The 20245-nt window shown below is 43.0% G+C and overlaps 5 protein-coding genes across 6 annotated transcripts; 3 read left to right on the plus strand and 2 right to left on the minus strand.

The window, feature by feature from the left end:
* Positions 2816-11424, plus strand: LOC8065824 (protein TIC110, chloroplastic). Its single transcript, XM_021451974.1, has 15 exons — positions 2816-3446; positions 3968-4027; positions 5318-5441; positions 5573-5641; positions 5726-5824; positions 6175-6241; positions 6440-6504; positions 6761-6849; positions 7732-7856; positions 7943-8043; positions 8508-8721; positions 9202-9356; positions 9480-9602; positions 9742-10719; positions 10821-11424. The coding sequence occupies exons 1-15, from the start codon at positions 2911-2913 to the stop codon at positions 11070-11072; spliced, it is 3057 nt and encodes a 1018-aa protein (XP_021307649.1). The 5' UTR covers positions 2816-2910; the 3' UTR covers positions 11073-11424.
* Positions 11752-12501, minus strand: LOC8067105 (ubiquitin-40S ribosomal protein S27a-1). The gene has a single exon (XM_002466979.2). The coding sequence runs from the start codon at positions 12330-12332 to the stop codon at positions 11850-11852; it is 483 nt and encodes a 160-aa protein (XP_002467024.2). The 5' UTR covers positions 12333-12501; the 3' UTR covers positions 11752-11849.
* Positions 12639-14510, plus strand: LOC8065825 (PIN2/TERF1-interacting telomerase inhibitor 1). 2 transcript variants are annotated; one of them, XM_002464395.2, is made up of 4 exons: positions 12639-12811; positions 12904-12957; positions 13596-13715; positions 14052-14510. In XM_002464395.2, exons 1-4 carry the CDS (start codon positions 12776-12778, stop codon positions 14184-14186), a joined length of 345 nt encoding a protein of 114 aa, XP_002464440.1. In that variant the 5' UTR covers positions 12639-12775; the 3' UTR covers positions 14187-14510. The 2 variants fall into 2 exon arrangements, with proteins under 2 accessions (XP_002464440.1, XP_021307651.1); XM_021451976.1 differs by having other exon boundaries at positions 14055-14510.
* On the minus strand, positions 15461-16320 carry LOC8067106. Its single transcript, XM_002466980.2, has 2 exons — positions 15943-16320; positions 15461-15857 (listed from the first exon to the last, which is right to left on the minus strand). Exons 1-2 carry the CDS (start codon positions 16282-16284, stop codon positions 15510-15512), a joined length of 690 nt encoding a protein of 229 aa, XP_002467025.1. The 5' UTR covers positions 16285-16320; the 3' UTR covers positions 15461-15509.
* Positions 18805-19995, plus strand: LOC110430903 (rRNA 2'-O-methyltransferase fibrillarin-like). The gene is made up of 3 exons (XM_021449114.1): positions 18805-19168; positions 19463-19546; positions 19661-19995. The coding sequence occupies exons 1-3, from the start codon at positions 18805-18807 to the stop codon at positions 19993-19995; spliced, it is 783 nt and encodes a 260-aa protein (XP_021304789.1).

The raw sequence follows: 20245 nt of genomic DNA on the forward strand, positions 1-20245 counted from the left end.
TTATTTAGAATACAACACCATTTCTGCTCAACCACACAACCTTGCAAATAGTCACTCCTACTAATTAAGGTCCTGGAGCTCTAGCTCCGACTGCTCATGTGGAGTTAAAAACATTTGGCAAAAAAGGCTTCAGTGATAATTTTACAATAATTTGTACTAGGTTTTGTGAGGAGGAGATGGGAGAAGCCAAGAAGCCACATTTTTTTTTGCTGTATCTCCTATTTGCAAAAATGACTTCGACTCCTCTGAGTTTGCCAAAATTCAATGGCAAATATTATGATTTGGCAATTCCCTAAAATATATGGCAAGTGAAAAAATGGACTCTCTTCAATAGTTTGCCATTTTAACTTGGTATAATTAAAAAAGAGACCCACAACAGCAGCATGCACGACAATAGCAGCATGTACGGCAACAGCTTATGGCCTCCAGCATGCACGAAGAGATGGATATGTGAGGGAGGCTGATGCCCAGGCGATACGCGCGCGCATATATGCATGTGTGGCTAATTGCCAACCTCATTTGCCAATCCGTTGGAGACTAGAATTTCTTGTTTTGCCAAATTATCAAGGATGACAATCTAATTTGGCAAACTCTTGGAGGTGTTCTGAGGAGCTATTTTTTAATAGACATTTGGTAAGGCTTCTTACAATGAGCTATAGAAGCGAGCTAGAGTCTCGCTAAATGCAACCTAAAATTTGATTTCAAGTTTTGAGATAAGCTTGTCTATCAAAAAACAATAAATATTATATAGTAACATGTGGTTAAATACTAAGTGATAAATACTGCATTCCAAATATATCTTGTAATAAGTAATTCAACAAAATAGTTGTTGAATGGTTTCATCTAATCTACAGAACCAACATTTAGTGCACCAAGTGTAATGTCTTTTAACCAAGTTATCTTTGGTCAAAATAACGCCTACCTTTAAATTCTAAAGGAAAAATGATTTAAAGGTAACTTTGCCTTCCAAATTCAGAACTTCTTTAGCACCCTACCTCTTTGTAAACCGATTGTACCGAGAAAAAGCCATTTCTACTTAAATTCCACACAAACACATCCTCATCCTCATTTAGAGAAATCGACACAACTAGTATAAGGTCCCCAAATGCAATCAAAACACCAATTTCTCACTAGTTAAAGTCCACCTAAATGACTTGTTTAAAGGTACAATACTTAGTAATTGACAAAAAAACAACATTGGTTTTACTAACACCGTCTTGCTCTCACTAACAAATGAACTATTGTGGATGCTGGAAGATATTCCTTTCCTAAAAACTAGAAGATACCCACATATTGATGTGGCATTATGAACAATTTAAAATGAAATTAAGTGAAGATAATATGGATAGTTTGCATTAAGATGTTAGAAGTTAGTGGGATGACATGGCTATTAGAGAAAAGATGATGTAAGGTAGTGGAGAATGATGTGGACTTGTATGTTGAGATAGTCTTCTAGTGAGGATTAATTTCATAAGAGATATACCCATTTCCACTGAAACCGTATTGAATCCCATGACCAGTTTACTTGAAGTTTGCATTACTGAGGAAAAAAAATAGTCATCCAATTTTATTAGATGCCAATGTCTATACATCACAATGCTTGAAATGAAAGGGTTTCGTGCTTTTACATAGATCTAATGATTTTAATCAGTAGCATTTACAAGCTTTTGTAATTGTCCATGCTAATTGACAATTAAGTATCAAATTATTTGATGCATCAACAAGCTCGAGGGATGTAAGAAACAATTGTAAGATGAATAGCTAAGTCCAAGCAAGTAAAGACGATGCCGATAAAAATGAATTAAATACAAAAAAGAAGATGGCTCTACAACGATTTTATATATGAATATAAGATGAGATATAATAAATCCTACATCATACATGACACAAGATGACATTATGATTTAATCAAAATCCTTCCTAGATAAACATACTACATACTTCATCTGTTCCTAAATAAATGAATTTCTAAAATCGGTGCCAGCCAAACCATTTTAAGTTTGACTAACTTTATAGAAAAAAATAACGACATATATAATATAAAATAAATATATTATAAAAATATATATTCTATAATAAATCTAATACTAATTTGATACTATAAATTTTAATGTTTTTTCTAGGGATCTATTTATTTAGGGATAGAGAAAGTAACAATCACCATGCTCATGCCTAGCACATGACTGAGGAAAAAGTTTCATAGAGTTTGGATTTCTAAGTTTCTAACTATTACACTATTAGTAACAACCACCTACCACAATATCAACTAGAGAATGTGCAACTAGCTCAGTCTCATAGAACAATCACACATGCTCATATTCCGCCGAACACACGAAAGTGAATGAAACCAAGAAAACCCCGAAAAACCTCACAGACGCGGACAGGCAATAGTGCAATACATCACACATGTAGATGGCACCGACAGCAACCGCGAGACGCGATAACCTTAGACGCCGGGAAGGAAAGGAATGTCACGGACAGAGAGCCGCGGAACCAGCAAAGCGAGCGAGCAGACGACCGTGTGCCACGGAACGACAGGAGAACGAAGTCGCACGCCTGAAATAGGCGAGACGGATCACGGCGGGACCCGTCCGTGTCCGCGCCCGCGCAACCGGCAAGCGGCAGGCAAGGCAAACCCTTGTTGGTCCAGCCGGCCCTCGCCCCCGCCCCGCCGCACCAATCCCACCACCCCCACCCCCCCCCCCCCCCCCCCCCAACGCTATCCGCTGCTCCTCAGGCTCGCCCGCGCCGCGCCCCCCCTCCCCCTCCTCCTCCTCCACCTCATCCGCCACCCTCCCCCCAATCCATCACATCCCACCCCAACCCGCCGGCCCCGCCGCCCGCCGCCGAGGAGAAGGCGCCCGTCCCCACCCCCGTCCGCAGAGGAGGCAGCAGGTACCTATCTCGGGCATGGAGCTGGCACTCGCCTCCGCGAAGCCCTCGCCTCGGTCGGCGGCGGGGGCCAGCCCGCCGCCACTTCTCTTCTCGCCGCTTAAACCCTTCCCGCTCCTCCGCTTCCCGCCGCGGCCGCGTCGGCCCGCCGCCGCGCGGCTCCGGCTCTGGCTCCGTCTCCGTCTCCGCGCGGCCGCCGCGGGCGGCGAGGCCTCCTCCCCTGGGGGCGAGGCGGTGTTCGGCGCGCGGAGGGAGCTGACGGGCATCCAGCCGCTGGTGGAGGCGCTGCCGCCCGTGGCGCGGACGGCGGCCGAGCTGGCCGTCGCCGCGGCGGCCGTGGCGGCCGGGTACGGCATCGGGCTCCGCGCGGGCGGCGGGTCGCGCGCCGTGGCCGTGGCGGGGGCGGCCGTGCTTGGCGCGGCCAGCGTGGCGGGAGCGGCCGCGGTCAACTCCGTGGTCCCGGAGGTCGCTGCCGTGGGGCTGCACAATTACGTCGCGGGCCACGACGACCCCACCAACCTGGAGAGCGGCGAGGTGGAGGCAATCGCGAACAAGTGAGTTGCTCATTGCTCTCGTGTGTTGCTGCGGCATTGGGTTTTTATTGGTGAAATGGTTCGACCTACTGCTGTGCTGCTCAAATTATAGGGCTAGTCCTGGTAATCATGTTTGCCTCATGGTCTGAACGAATGGTCGTTATTCTTATATTTGGTAGTGACCTACCTGTATCCAATGAAGTGCCCCTTAGTTGAGGTTTTTGTTTTGTTCGTAAACTAAATATTAGTATATTAGTACTCGCAATATAGATAACAGTGATTTGATTATCTCAGGCTTTTATTGTGATATCCACTTTGCCCCAATAGTCTTGCACGCTTGTTTATTTGGTTACTTAGTTTTAAGCCCCCATAGTTGCATTTATTGTTGGAATGCAAGTAAATATGGTTTACCTAGTTATGTATTATGCTAAAAGAAGCTATATATATAATTTCCATATTTTTTTGGGTCTCTTCTGGAGGCTAATTATTGATGCTGCTGTTGCTCCTCTTCATATTCTTATGATGTGCAATTTTAATTTTAGATATGGAGTTAGCACACAGGATGAAGCCTTCAAAGCAGAGCTCTGTGACTTGTATGCCAGGTGAGCTTTTTGTTCTCTTTTTTCCCCCAGCTGGCGCATTGTATGCATTAAGTTTTCTTAAATTCTTAAGGCGTTATCTTGCCTCACGCTTTAGTTGCTTAAGCGTAAGGTGTTAGTCAGTCGTCACCCCTCGCCTTACCGCCTTGATAACCATGGGCATAACTGGTGTTGTGCTACTCACTATTCACTACCTGTTGCCCCCTGCATACTACTCCAGTTGGAGGCATGAAAGTTTCTGCAAACAATTGCAAGAAAAAGGAATAACCACAATCTTCTAGCTGCAATCATACTATTCCTTATATATTAAGGAGCAATTGGTCTCTGGATGTTTCTAATCTATATAAAGGAACTTAGGCAAGCAAATCAACTATTGCTATTAGGCATGGTCACTCAGTTTATTCTGTGTTTTGGGTTCAGTATATTTGGTGAGCAAAAGTTTCAGTTTTCAGAATAGAAAAACTGGAGTTTCTGCCTCAAACCAAAACACCACACATTTCGCTGTTCAGTGCTGTGTTGTGTTTTCCGAAGAAACAACATGGTAGCGAATGCTAAACAAATAAAGGGGAAAAATGACGAGATGATGCATACCTCAGATATGAGGCAAGTTTGATATACACAACTGAGCAAGCAAAGCATTCAGAAAGCTTGGCATGGGGGCCTGGCCATACGCCTCTGTCTGCTTGTGTGTGAGATGGTCATAGTGGCCATGGTCGCATACTTGTCATTGTCCGTGCACTCGCTGAGGTTAGCATGCTGGTGGGTGGCTGTTGTCAACTCATGCGCTCGTCACGGCCGCCTGCATGTCCATGGAGGCGTGTGCCCATGATGTGGAGTGGATTGTGACGCAATGTGGTGTCAGCTGGTCCGGTTAGGGAACAAAGTGTTGTTTTCTGGACAGGGCCAATTCACATGCCTAGTGAGCTTCCTACTAAAGAATCATTAATCCTACATATTCCTCATAAATTTCATTCTTTGACTGGAGCTAATGTGCACAACACAAGCAGATACCAAGCTTGTTTGGTGGTGTTCGTTGTGAAATTTGTATTTGTGCATTTGGGTGGTAACTTTTAATTACAGCCTTTCGATTTCGTGGATGGGTGTCAGCAATCTTGCCTGGATACACCTGAGCTCATGCTTTATTGTTAAAAAACCAAGTAAACTCTATGATACTCACGTAGTCATTTTCATGTATCAGCATTTAGGTCAGAAGAGTATATTATTCCTCAAAGGTCTCACCCTTCTAAATTTCAGTTATTTGCTCATCCTTGTCCTGACCATGCTTTGATGCAGGTATGTTTACTCAGTACTTCCTCCAGGAGATGAAGATCTCAAAGGTACGGAGGTTCAGGCAATTATAAAATTTAAAAGAGCTCTTGGGCTTGATGATGTAGATGCTGCTAACATGCACATGGAGGTATTGCCTCCTGATCCAAACCCTTTTATATTTTGTCATCTATATCCCTCTTATTGTTTTTGTTTCTGTTTTCCGCATTCGCTATGTTTATGCCAATAAGTATACCTTTTCCTCTTTGCTTGTTGTACTAGATTGGTAGACGCATATACAGAGAGAGGCTGGAAACAAGTGATCGTGATGCTGACATGGAACAAAGGCGGGCAAGTGTCTATGCTTAGATATATGAATGAGATACTTAGAACTTTCTGTTGGCCCATATTATAACCATGTCAAATTCTTTGCAGGCATTTCAGAAGTTAATTTATGTGTCCAATCTTGTTTTTGGAGATGCATCTGCATTCCTACTTCCTTGGAAACGTCTTTTTGGGGTGACTGATTCTCAGGTAATTAATTATAAAAATACCTGTTAATTTTCTGCATACCTTCTCTCAGTTTTATGCTTTGATCTCACGGAGAAAGTACTTTGTTCGGAATTTGAAGTTTAGTTTCATCGTTTTCTGGCAATATTGCCTCAATGGATGCGAGAATTATTTTAAAGTATGATGAAATTGTCCTTTGCATAGTTGTCATGCTGCTCTTGATGCAGTTGATATTTCAAATAGTTTGGACAAATGTTCGTAAAGTGTTAAGGTCACTAGTTCACTACTCTGCAGTCCAAATAAGAACGTCTTTTTTATTTACCATTGCCTTAAGTATCATTATTAGATCAATTTGACATTATGTTTGTTTCTAGATTGACATTGCTATGAGGGAAAATGCCAAGAGTTTATACTCAGTGCAGCTCAAGTCTATTGGAAGAGGTACAGCTAGAACACATAGTTTTGTTTAGGTGTTAGTTCAATTCTGAAGTTATACTATTATTAAGATTTGCTTTATCAAGTACATCATGTAGTGTGCTGTAAAGACAGCAATGCCATTTTCTGTTGTTATATTCATTGTTTAATATGTCTCTTATTACATCTCAAGAACATTCTGAACTCAAAATGCTCTCGTTTTAGGTCTTGACACAGGCACGCTCATTGATGTAAGGAGAGCGCAACTTGCATATAAACTATCTGATGAGGTAATTCTTCTTCTAAAAGTCTGTTGCTGCCTATTTGCTTTTTCATCATTTGGGCTGAAATCTACATCAGTACGATAGAACAATGTCATTTTATATGCATGCTATGATGCATATACACTAGTCAAGACTCAAGAGTTTAGACAAAATAAACGGTCACTATATTTATCATTGGTGTTGATCTAAGTTTGCTTGAAAAAGATAAATAGAGTAATCCAAGCATGTTTTGCTGTTAAGTGACATTTTAAATTTCTTGCAGATTGCTGCTGAGATGTTCCGCGAGCACGTGAAGAAGCTAGTTCAAGACAACATTTCATCAGCATTAGACATCTTGAAGTCACGTATTCCGTATGGAACATACTTACCCTTTGAGAACCATGTTACCAGATTTCATTATTAGATGTGCATAGAAACCTGAGTGATGTTCTAAGCTAGATACCCTGTGGTTCAATGGAGAGAGCATAGCCATTTTTCTAAATCCGGATATATTGGTTTGCAATTTGGTAGATATTTTGGCCATATAATGGAGAAAATATACCTTGTAAGTAGCAACAGGTAATAATCTGTCTTTCACACCCCATGTTTAAAACACAAGATGATCCATCATGTATTTATGCGCCAACCTTTCTCACACATGGCCCTGCCATGTTATGGTTGCGGCATTGTCTTGTCTACCATAAGCAATGCCATAACATTATCAAATCTCTATTTAAAATATAAACTTTAACTCCACTCATATAAACTATCAGGTAGGTGTGCCGTTAATAAATTTGATGAGTACTTTTGGTATATAAATATGCTTTTACTACTAGAGGGAGTATTTAACTTCCATTAGTAGCAGCCAAGACACCTGTGCATTTCTGATGGAGCATGAAAAGACCATGATGATGCATACAAAATTCTTGACTTCTGACCAGTAATAATTAGCAAAAGCATGAATCCAGAATGGCGGAGCTTGGCAGCAAGTTCAGCAGACAGACAGAGAAATTGGCTAGATTAATTAAGTAGGAAAGAGCTTGCTATTTTTAAGCTGATAAGTAGACACTTAATGGACATCACAAATGAGCAGGAGGGGCCATGACCCATGTTGGTCTCAATGAAGCTCTGCCCCTGCACGAATCCTTGTGCAGGAATGGTCAATCCTCTGAATGTTGGCATGCTTATAGATTCAGACTGTACCATTTCAGAGCATTGGTGGATTTACCTTACTGCTGAACCATGTGATTGCAGGGATAGTCTAACTCAGGCTGTGGAAGAAGTGAACATTGTTATTAAATTTAATAGTTTGCTTACAACATTAAGCAAACACCCTCAAGCTGATCATTTTGCTCGTGGTCTTGGCCCTATTTCATTAGGTATAAAACGGTTAAATTTTTTGCAATCATACTTTTAGTGAGATCAACCTTGTTTAATAATTTTTTTTGGTGCATGTCATGCATAGCTGGAGAGCATGATCACGATAGGAGAGCTGATGATCTCAAGATACTCTATAAGGCCTATGCTACAGAAGTACTTTCAGATGGAATTGTGGATGATGAGAAGGTGATTTAATTTCTAGTTTACTGATGGTGCTTGTTTGTGTGATGACAAGTTAATATAACCCCTTTCTAGTTCTTTTTTTTGAGGGGAAATACAGTAAGGGAGGCCCCCTACTGTGCATTTTATTAAAAAAAGAATGAAGAGGAGTTACAGAAAATGAAGACAAACCTGCATAGCTGAAAGGTAGAAAAGGCGGCATGCAACAGGCAGCCAAGAGAGAAAGGAACACAAAAACTAGTCAAATCGAGCTTAGCCTTAAATAAATTGAAGATCTGGCAAATTGGAATAGGCCCCATCAGAAAATTTATCTTGATTTTAGCCGATCAGTTCAGTTTTGCATCAAAATAATAGATCACCGTCAGCTTGTACCAGCATCTTGTACTGTCTTTCACATGCCTTCTGACCATAAAGATGCTATTTATTCTGTACTATCTCAACAAAAGTTTTTCTGTGCTTAAAAAATGCAGCTTTCCCCTCTGAATGAACTGAGAAACATATTTGGACTGGGGAAGCGGGAAACAGAAGGAATCTTGTCTGATGTCAAAGCTCACATATACAGAAAGACACTTGCTAAATCATTTAACACTGAATTGGCTTCAGTCCCTAGCAAAGCAGCATTCCTCCAAATTCTTTGCGAGAAGTTACAGTTTGATCCTGAACTGGCTAGCAAGATGCATGAAGGTACCATCTCAGACAATTTTTTTTTCTTCTTGCAACATTTCCACAGCACAGCTGTCTGCTGTGGTAAATAAGAGGTTTTGCTCAATGGCAATCCGTTATACAAGGCATCTTTACACTGTAATCTCTGTGCTGTCATGCTGATACTGCTGCATTGGTGTTTTAGACTATTATGTTGTGTTTTGGAAAGGTAACTTGAGTTTGGTTCATATTGAGTGTATGATTATGGTCGCGGATGAAATTCACCAACAAAAAAGTACGTTACAAATGTTTTGACCAAAAGAAGCCTCACATCTATTTTCATAATACTACTAATAATACTAATGCTAATACTATAAATTGTATGTATAAGTATATTAATACCATGCAAACTAGGCCATTCCGAGTTATGATTTTAGATTTTAATTCAAAAAATTTCTGGCCCTGCCAGTATTCAGTCTGTATTCAGAATATCATGCTTATTAATTCCTCTTCAAACTTCAGAAATTTACAGACAGAAGCTTCAGCAGTTTGTAGCGGATGGAGAGCTGAGCAAGGAGGAAGTGGAAGCTCTGATGGCATTCCAAGTGCGTCTCTGCATCCCTCAAGAAACTGTGGATGCTGTTCATACTGAGATCTGTGGACAACTGTTCGAAAAGGTGACTCTAAACCTTTTTGATTGAACTCCTTTGTAGTTGTTTAGATTTTGTTCCATATCTTGTTCAGGCAAAGCTGATGGCACGTTCTGTATAAGTGCTCTTACATTTGTTAGGACATTTCAGGTTGTCAAGGAAGCCATTGCATCTGTTGATGGATATAATGCTGATAGACGAGAGGCTGTTAGGAAGGCAGCACAAAGTCTAAACCTGAAAACGGAGGCTGCCATGGCGATCTTTAGTAAAGCAGTATGTATATTTCCTTTGAAAAATGATACCACCTTATTTTCTCCTGATCTTCTCTGATATATGTTATGTGTATTCTTTTATATATATTCCTTCAGCAAAGCTAGTTCACTATTCTAAGTTGTCACATTCAAATGATCAGGTACGGAAGTTATTCTTGAGCTACATTCAGAGAGCAAAAGAAGCTGGGAACCGCATTGAAACTGCAAAAGAGCTGAAGAAGTTAATTTCCTTCAACATAGTTGTTGTTAGCGAGCTTTTAGCTGACATTAAAGGAGAGATATCTCCAGTTGCTGAAACTGAAGCATCAAGTGCAGCATCAGAATCTGAGGGAGAGGATGATGAACATGAATGGGAATCATTGGAGACACTGAGAAAGACTAGACCTGAAAAAGAGCTCAAAGAAAAGCTGAGAAAGTCAAGCCAGAAAGAGATAACTCTCAAGGATGACATTCCATTGAGGGATAGGGCTGAGCTGTATGAAACATACTTGATGTTCTGCATCACTGGGGAGACGACTAACGTATCATTTGGAACAGCTATCTCTACAAAGAAAGACGATTCGGAGTTTTTAATGCTAAAGCAATTGGGTGACATACTTGGTTTAACTCGCAAAGAAGCTCAAGATGTTCACATTAAGTTTGCAGAGAAAGCTTTTGTGCAACAGGCGGAAGTAATTCTTGCTGATGGGAAATTAACAGAGGCTAAGGCTGACCAGCTTGCTAAGATTCAAAAGCAGGTTGGTTTGCCTACTGAACATGCACAGAAAATCATTAAGGGTATTACAACTACAAAGTTATCTTCTGCTATTGAAGCCTCTGTTGCTCGGGGTCAGATCGGTATACAGCAGGTTCGAGGATTGAGAGAAGCAAACTTCCAACTGGATAGCTTGATTGGGGAGCCGCAGCGAGAAAGCATTTATAAGAAAACTGTTGAAGAGATCTTTTCTTCAGGTAAAGGGGATTTTGATGAAGAGGAAATGTATGAAAAGATTCCAGCTGATCTCATAATAAGTTCTGAGAAGGCCAAGTCAATTGTTCAGGATATTGCAAAGGTTAGGTTGGAGAACTCCCTTGTTCAGGCTATTGCCTTGCTTCGTCAGAAGAAGAGAGATGATGTGGTATGGTACTAAGTTCCCCTTTATATGCTCTTTGAAAATCCAGTTCTGGAAAACTAATGTAATTTTGGTACGTGCACTAACTATAAAATTTCATATTGCAGGTTTCATCACTGAATGACATGCTTGCATGTGACGCTGCGGTCCCTGCATCAAAACCCTTGTCATGGCCCACACCAGGAGAGCTAGATGATCTATATGCCATCTACCTAAAGAGCATTCCAAGGCCTGAGAAGCTATCAAGGTTGCAGTACCTGCTGGGCATAAGCAACGAGAAGGCCAACAAGATCCGGGACGCCGCCTCAGAGGGATCGCTGCCAATTGCAGCTGAAGAGAAAGAGGAGTTGGCCTTCTAGGAAGGGGCACAGTTTTGTTAGGGTAGCCACCAGAGTTGAGGTCCCTTGCCAATGAACGAACGAACTTGGTGCTGTGGCCAACAGCTGCTATTGTAGCTAGGCGCATACATGTTTTTGGAATAGGAAAGCGACGTGTGATCCTGACATATTGCATAGCTATCTGTATAGACGAGTCAATGACACCAAAATTTGGTGAGTCTTCATTTGCTGCTGCATTCCACCAGACCACACTGAGCCTTTTGTTTTCTGGTTTATTGTTTCTCTTTTCGTTCAACAATGTATCACAGCTATGACTGCAACCCTTGCTTATAACCTGTATTTGTTGTTAACCTACCTGGGATACTTAAGATCAGCCATCTGTTTTGCAGAATGTGAAATGTGCATGGTGTTTCAGCTCGTTAGCCAAACGAGCTGGCTAGCGAAGTTGGACGCATCTATGTAGTGAGGGAAGATGCCACCCGAACACTACAATCACACTCAGAACGACCTGATTTAGGGTGTGTTTGGTTAGCGCTATTAAAGTTTAATGGATACTATAATATTTTTATTTTATTTAGTAATTAGTGTTTAATCATGAACTAATTAGGTTTAAAAAGTTCATCACGCAAATTAAGCTGTGTTTTTAGTTTTATATATCGTCTATATTTAATATTCGTTCAAATATTTGATGTAATGGGAGTTAAAATTTAACAACGCCAATCAAACAAGGCAGTGGTTACCAGATTGAATGTCAGACAATAACAACTATAAAAAATATTTTTTTAAAAAGCCAAGCATTCATAAGAAAAACATATGGTTCTCGACGACGACGTAGGTGAGGCCGCACCTGCCGCAGGCGTGCCTGTCGGCGTGCGCCGCCATGAACACGCCAGGGCCGCACTCCGCGTTGGGGCATTCCTTGCGCAGCCTCTCCACCTTCCCCGTGGCCTCATCGACCCTGTACCGCCCGAGCACGGCGTCGAGCCCGGCGCTCTTGTGCTCGTGCTTGCCCTTCTTGGGGGTGGTGAACGTCTTCTTCTTGCGCTTCTTGCCGCCGCCGAGGAGGCGGAGGCACAGGTTCAGCATATCCTCCTTGTGGACGCTGTAGTCCGCCAGCGTGGGGCCGTCCTTCAGCTCCTTCCCCGCGAAGATGAGCCGCTGCTCGTCCGGCGGGATGCCCTCGATGTCCTGCACCTTGGCCTTCACGGACGCCACCGTGTCCGACGACGGCTCGACCTCCAGCGTGATCGTCCTCGTCAGCGACCTCACGAAGAGCTGCATCTTGGCCCGCGATCCCTGTGACTTCTTCTCCGCTTTCCGCGGCGGCCGGAGTCGATCGAGATCCCGGCGTGCGGCGGCGGTTTTGTGTGAACTTGTTTTTGGTCTGTGGGCCAACAGCCGTGCCGTGACCCGTGCGGCGGATATATATATGGAGGCCGGGATCGGTCTCCTGTGCGGGTGTGCGACGTCCGATCAGAAATGGACGGCCGTGATTTAGTCTGGGAAGATACCGACTCGTGACCCCAGGTCGGCGCACGAGTCTGAGCCGCGCACGGCACGGCAAGGGCCCCGAGCCCGGCCCGGGACGAGGAGACCGGCCTCACACAAACAGGCGCATCGTGGTTGTATCGCACAGGGCAACGAGACGCCTGACGGCCTGACAGAGAGGAGCGCAGCGGCGCGGCGACCCGGGCGCCGGAGTCCGGAGGGGAGGGGAAGAGGCGATGGCGGCAATCGGGTCCTCCAACATCGGATTCCAGGTACGTGCGTCGCCCCATGTCCCGCATGATGGCTGGTAGTTTCGGGCACCCTGCTGCTTTAGGGTTTGATTCGTTTCTTGAATTTGCTTCAGCTGCTGAAGAAGTCTGGTTGGAAGGAGGGCACTGGCCTTGGAGCGCAGGAGCAGGTCTGTGTCTGGATCCTTGATTACTCCCGCGTCACAATTTCATATTTTCATTTCCCCCAAATTTTAATGTCGATCGATTTTAGTGGTATTTGTTATAGTTATGGTTATGGTTATGGCATTGTCATCTGCGTATTGATGCCTCATTTGCCTTTCTGCACACTAATTGCAAAATAGACAGTCTGAATTTTATAGGTTTTTGACAGATGAGTTCAAAGGGCATGGGGAAATAAATGTTGTTTGTGGGTCACATGGATTTTTGTAATTTAATAATTCATCTCCATAGCTGGTAACTCCAAATGTTTAGGGTCTGTTTGGAATTCGGGAAATTCCCTGTTCCTGCGCTTTTCCTGTGAAATTGAACTAATTCCTGTAAAATTCATTTTTGCACGATTCCTGCATGCTTTGAAGGGTCCTGTCATCCTGTGTTAGCTAAGTAGTAGTATAGTTTTGATTGATTCAGTTATCTTCCTCATCAATGCACTTTAATCAAGAGTTACAGTTTGGCGATCTTATTTAAGAAACTGTGTTTATGTGACACACTGACACTTGATCAAGCCAGTGTACAGTGTAGCACAGTTGGTCTATTTTGTTTGTTATTGCTTACTCTGTTACTGACTAGCCTCAACTGTGTGGAACAGGGAAGGTTGGAGCCTGTAGAAACTCGTGTTAAGAATAACAAGCGTGGTTTGGGTTCTAAAGAACCAAAACCAAAGCCTAAGGTTGAGGATGATGTTGAAACAAATCCTCAAAAGCCCAAGGTGAGCTAATGACCCGATTGTTTCAAGTTTCAACCCATTTATTTTTTTTCCTTACTAACAGAGTTGTCCTAATCCGTTTTTTGTTTATCTTGAATTTATGTTTTTTGTAGTCTGCAATACTGCTGACTTCATTGACTTACTGAATGGCTATTTTTTTAATAGACACCTAAGCCCTCCTTTCATTGCCTTGTTTAATATTCGTATGATTTAGTAAATAATAGACATTACTGTTTATTTCTTTATTAAGCCTTTAGATACCTTAAAATGTCTACTTTTAGTCATCACATTGCCTGATGGGGGTTCTAACTTGTTGTTTCATACATGTCACTGTTGCAGCAGGAGGTGCCGTCAAAGAAAAGGGCAAAGTTAGCTGCAAAGAGGATACGAAAGATGCAAGAAGAGGAGAAGCGCTTGAAAGAGAAGGAATTCGAGATGGCTTTTTTCAGGGAATTTTGGCCTGATAATGTGTAAGACAGAAACTTCAAAAATTGACATTGTAGCTGCTGACCTTGCCTGATATGGCGAATGTATGGCTTGCCAAATGCTTAACAAGTTTTGCAACCGTTGTCATACTGTCATCCCAGTTGTGCTGGCCACCAAAATGTAGCCATCCAGTCCGTGGATGATTTCGCACATGATTTGTGGCTAGGTTGGCACATAGCTATTCATCCATGTAATGGACAAATCCAGTGTAGAATTTTTCAGACCATATGATCTTCTAATTTTTGTACATGATAAATGCTGTTCTTTTTTCACAATATTTTGCCTTGCCAATACAAAGTTTTATATGGCTCAGAGATGTTCACTATTCGTTATGGGCTTTTCTTATGTGTACTCCATTACCCATGTTTCGGCCACTATTATGTCGATGCATCCATGGAACTAATTCGCAATATTACGTCAACACATGTTTGGGAAGTTGTTGATCCCCTTATTCTTGAGAGGTCATTTCACCTGTACTCCATGACCTACTCCATCTGTCCCAAAATAGATAGACTTCTATAGTTGTTTCAAGTGAAAACGTAAAAAAGGCTGACTGAATTAGTCATAGATGTTGGTACTCTTCTTTATATAAAAAATAGCATCAATACTTATAATACTAAATTAGTATCAGCTATACAAGGTTAATAAGATTTACAAAGATAACTGTTACACGAAGCCCACTTTTAGTTTTATGAAGTCAAAATCAACGTCACTCAGCTCTATCCGATGAGATATTCAGCCTGTTACAAAACATACTCTAACTTTAACTTCTTATTTTTATAAAAATATTTATGAAAAAGTGGTATAAATATATTTTTATGAAAGTATTTTTTAAGGCAAATCTATCCATATGGTTTTTATATTTTTAAACTCAACAACTTAAAAATTATTTATAATTTATATTCTCAATATTTGACTCAAACCTTTTCCAAAACGACTTTTCTACAAGTATGGACGGAGTATACATGTAGATTGTTTAGGTTTATCCTAAATGAAACTTTCTAGTTTTGATAATAAAGTGTAGAAAAATACTCCCAAATAATTGGCCCTTCAAGACATTTTTTTATTTGAATCTAATAAATACATTTTAGTGATATAAACACTGATGCATTTTTGTATAAACTCATACTAAAACTTAGAACAAATTTTCATTTAGGACAAACTAAAATGGCCTACAATTTAGGAAAAAAGAGGGAGTAGCTCTCTATTATTTATACGTCGTCCATGAAATCAAATTGTACAACAAGGTTAAACTCGTCGGGAGAGCTTTCTTAGCTAAGCAATACTACATATATATATCGAGTCATTCGGTCACTGATGGCCCCCGTATTTGGCCTTGTACTCCTGCCACAGCTCCTGCACGCACTTCCCCAGGATCTGCACGAAGTAATCGTCGCTGTAGCCGTTGATCAGCTTGGCGTTGAGCAAGGCCACGAAGCCCGGCCGGAGCGAGTCGCAGTAGTCCAGGAACCTCGCCGTGACGTCGTACCCTTTCTCCCAGCTGCTCCCCTGCCCTGGCTGCACCCAGTGCGCCGGCGCGTAGCCGGCCCGCAGCCGGACGAAGTCGGCGATCCCCTCGTAGACCCACCAGTACACGTCGTAGTCCTGCAGCCCCCACTGCCACACGTGTACCGACTCGTGGTACAGCACCCCGGTTACCTGCACGCACGCACGCACGCACGGATGTCATGGAGGGGTTGTACGAAGGCATTGTACTTGTACGGTAGGTAGGTAGTCGTCGTACCTCTGTCTTGACGTCGCCGGTGTAGTTGTTGACGTAGCCGGCGTTGAGCACGATGGTGCTGCCGTCGGTGTAGGCGATGCCGTCCATGGCATTGACCACGAGGGTGACGTGGTCGACGGGCCGGCGGTCCGCGGGGCTCGTCTGGTTGAAAACCGCCCAGATGAAGCTGGAGGCGTCGGAGAGGACCTGCGCCGCGTAGCTGACGCCGTAGTCCTGGTCGAAGCGCAGCCCGCCGGGGGTCGTCGTCGCGTTGTTTATCACCTCGAAGGTGACGGCGCCGGCCGTGGCGGCAGCGGCCAGGAGGAGGAGGAGAGAAGCTGTGCCCACTGCGGCGAGCCTCATCTTGTGCTAACGCCTTGTGCTAGGCTAGTAGCGTGCAGCTCACGTGCTTTGTGAGGGAACGTGATAGACTGATATATAGGTGGTCAGGTCAAATTTATAGGCAAGTCATCAGGATCATATTTTGATCTGCATGCCAGAGCTTTGGTATATATACGGTTGTTTTATCTTTTTTGGTTGTTCAAATTCTAGTATCAAGCTTGCATTGGCTCGGCGCCAACACAGCTGAACGAACTGATGCTTACCGTACGCAGCCGACCGATCGTCGTTACATCCGTCGTTTGTCAGTAGTAGATTGTCATTTGCAACATTTATATTATATAAGAAACGCCACAGTGCTTACAAATGTCACGCTGTCCTGGATTTGTCCTGTGGCTCTTGCCGGCAATATGCACCCGTGAATATGTAGATTAGGAGTAAAAATGGGGTTGTTTGGTTGTCTGCATCCGGTGAAAGTAGGCTGGCTATATGCAGGGCAGCCTTGTTTGGTTGCTTGATGACATTGTTTGGCTAGGCTCTGGCAATGCACGAAAGGAGGCCGTGGCCAGGCTTGGCAGGGCCAGGCTCGCTGGCTGTAGGCACTAAACTCGTTAATAATATATTAGTGTATGATTAGTAAATATCAAGTGATATTAATATGTTTTAAAGATGTTTAAGACATAATTAGATAAAACACGAATTTTTAAAGCATATTTGTAACAGAATAAAAATCATAATCATGACTTTTTATATATTTTTATCTCATGTAATATATCTTCATGCAGGTAACGAAACAATATCTCTTCTTAGCCAGACTGAATAGATACAATCAATCAAACACAATTACGTTATATCTCCTCAGCTTGTCCCATATGAGCCTGGCTCTTACATACGAGCCAGGCTCTACTGCTACGTGAACCAAACAAGCCCTATATAACTAAGATAATGTATAAGTTGGTTGTAGATTGCCACGATAAAGTTAACATGTCCCGGGTGAGTGAGGAGGGAAACGAGGAGAGAATGGAAGAAAAATAGATGATCTGCCACCGATCCGCATCTTAATTAGAATGAGAGAATAGAGGTGCTCTAGGTGGACTAGGCAATCAGTTTAAACCAAAAGTTTGATTCGGTTGTCAAAAAATTCAGTTTCACCGCCCATTGATCCACCTTCATCGCCTATCTAGTCGCCACCTCGGTCATCCCTCTAAGGCCGAAGGAGAGCCCCAAAGCTGAAAGCCGGACCCTAACGTAAACCACCTCTGCCTTGGCCTCGACTGCTGCCTGCAATCGGTGGCAAGCTCGCCACGTCGTCTACCTACACACCACCTGCATCGCGCCATCCACCGGCCTCTCATAACGTCGCGGGTCTATTGTTGAAGACGATGACTACAAATCACATCTTGACGTGTGTCTGTGTGTCGCTTCCTCGTCCCGATGCACACATGGCAAATAAGGATTTGGGGTGCAAGATGCAAAGTGATGTGAGGATGGGAACATATGAGATAAGGAAAGACCTATGCGAAGAGATAAGGAGAGAGCATGAGTCCTATGATAAGGTAACCACCAGTTGTCAATTTCTAGTGGCGGTTCTTGGCATCGTGCCCTCTTGGTCTAAGCAACTCATTACCAAGTGCTAGTAAAAATGGTTTCTTAGTCCAGTGATAACTTGATTTGAGTGTAATAACTACTCTGACTCTCGAAAGCACATGGAGAGAACAAAAGAACGTCATTGAGACGATAGTTTTTTTCGATGAAAGACTATGACATAGTGTAATGAGTACCTATATATATAGGGAAAGATCAAAGATACACGACATAGCTAGCATAGATCTTGCTTTATTCTTATTGACTATCCGGCAATCAAATCTCAGCTCCTATTAGAACAAAGGCAGCTTCAGCCCAGCTTTATAGAAAAGCGGTTTTCGAGGATACCATTACACGAAGTGGTCGCCGACTCTACAGCACACCAAAAGTGACAAAAAGCTCTAACAGGATGGGAGTGGGACTAAAGCTCTATCACCATCTATATCTGTTCGGAGGAGGAAGAAGGGACTTGGTCCACCATTTGATAAGAATGGTCGGAATTTTAGTTTTGCTGTTAAGGATGAAAACTTCCCGTTCAGGGAGGTGGAAGAAGATGCTCTGACGCTGAAATTTGCTCCGATCAAACTTTGTTGGCTCAAACGTAGTAATAGCTTGAACAATCTGGGCAGGAGAGTTATCGCAGGCATCCTAGGGCCATGCCCGGGAGTGGGTACACGCGGCATCCATCCGCAAGGTGGTGAGGGGAAAGAGGTGGTTGACCTCGAGTCGAGGCACCCCCCTCTGGGATCCTGATATCTAATCCGAGGCAGAGTCGATTGTCTGGATCACGCAAACCCTAAGGAGATAAAAATCCCCAAATCTTCCAATCTCACACGATTTGTTAGTCACCTGTGGAGAGGAGCGCCTTCCAAATCTTTTGCAGCGGCGGTGAAGACAGTGACCGCACCTACGGTCGCTGTCATGCAGCCTCGTGGTGAGGGTCGCGGTGGAGGATTCGGAATGAATCGTGGTGGATTTGGATACAACAGAGGAGGTTTCAATAGGGGAACTTTCGGTCGTAATCGTGGAGGTTTTGGAGGTAGGGGTTTTGGGCCGAATCGTGGTGGTGGTGGGAGACAGGGAGAAGGAGGAGGCCAAATGGATCTCAGATCAAATTCATGGAAGCGCAAGGAGGTAACACCAGTTGGGGAAGAGAAGTTAAAGCCAGTTGAAGAAGGGGCTGCGGGGGAAGATCGGCAGAAGCAAAGTCAAGACTCAGATCTGTCCAACTGGGAGAAGAGTCAAGAGATGCCACCAGAGAAGCAGAGTTCATGGGGCTTGCAAGGGGCAATTGCAACTGGTGAGGGGGATCAGAAAGAAATAGGTAAATCCACTGGGCTTCCTCGCACCAATCCTCAAAATCAGAAGTTAGCTTGTGAAAATTGTGGTTTGTTCAATCATAATACTAAAGATTGCAAAAGGAGTTCTTGTGAAATCTATGGTCTTAGCAATCATTCTACTTTTGAATGCAAGAACTGTTTAGCTTGGAACTATGGTCCAAAGTTGTGTGCTACCCAAGTAGAGGATCAAAGTTTCTTCTTTATTGATGAGTTGATTGACTCTAGGGTAGCAAGGGAAAAAGCTTGTACTGTGGTTATGACTGTGGTCACTGGTTCAGTGAATGCTAAACAGATAGAACATGAGTTCATGAACCTGATTGGAGCAGCTTCATGGAGGTGGATTGCTAGGCCTGTAGGAGAAGGCAAGTTCACAATGAGATTTCCTACTGAGAAGATGGCTCAGGAATGGAGCTTCTTATAGAATCTGAATATGAGAAATGGAGCTTAGATTAAAATTGAATCTTGGTCCCCATCAGTGGGTGCTAAAGGAGTTCTACAGACAGCTTGGTTTAGAGTTAGGAAAATTCCAGCTGATCAGAGATCTATTCTAACCCTTGCTAAAGTAGGAGGGCTAGTTGGAAAAGTCATGGAAATAGATGAGGAATCTCGATTCAGATATGATTATGTCAGACTGAAGATTGCTTGTAGAGATATTTCCAAAGTTCCAAAAACTGCAGAAGGAACTCTAGGTCTGTATATTATTGACTTTGAATTTGAAAGAGAGATCCCTGATGGAAAAGGTGAGAGGATGCTGAGAAATGGTATTAAAGTTGGGGAGGATGCTCAACCTCCACAAAAAACCCAAAAGTGATGAGAAAGCTGAGAATCAAAAACTTGATAAAGAATCCACAAGATCTGATGGTTCCATTCAGGATCAAGGAGATCAATCTGGGAAACAGGTACAAGCTATGTTTTGGTCAGCACCTCCTAAGATTAGTTTTAACAGAAGATCCCAAACTAAGCTGATGGTTGATGCACAAAAGGCACCCAGTGATGGTGGTGACAATGACAAAGTTCATATTCCTGATACTTTTGAGGATTCTGATACATATAGTGATTCT

The sequence above is a fragment of the Sorghum bicolor genome, chromosome 1 (assembly GCF_000003195.3).
Source record: "Sorghum bicolor cultivar BTx623 chromosome 1, Sorghum_bicolor_NCBIv3, whole genome shotgun sequence".
NCBI lineage: Eukaryota > Viridiplantae > Streptophyta > Magnoliopsida > Poales > Poaceae > Sorghum > Sorghum bicolor.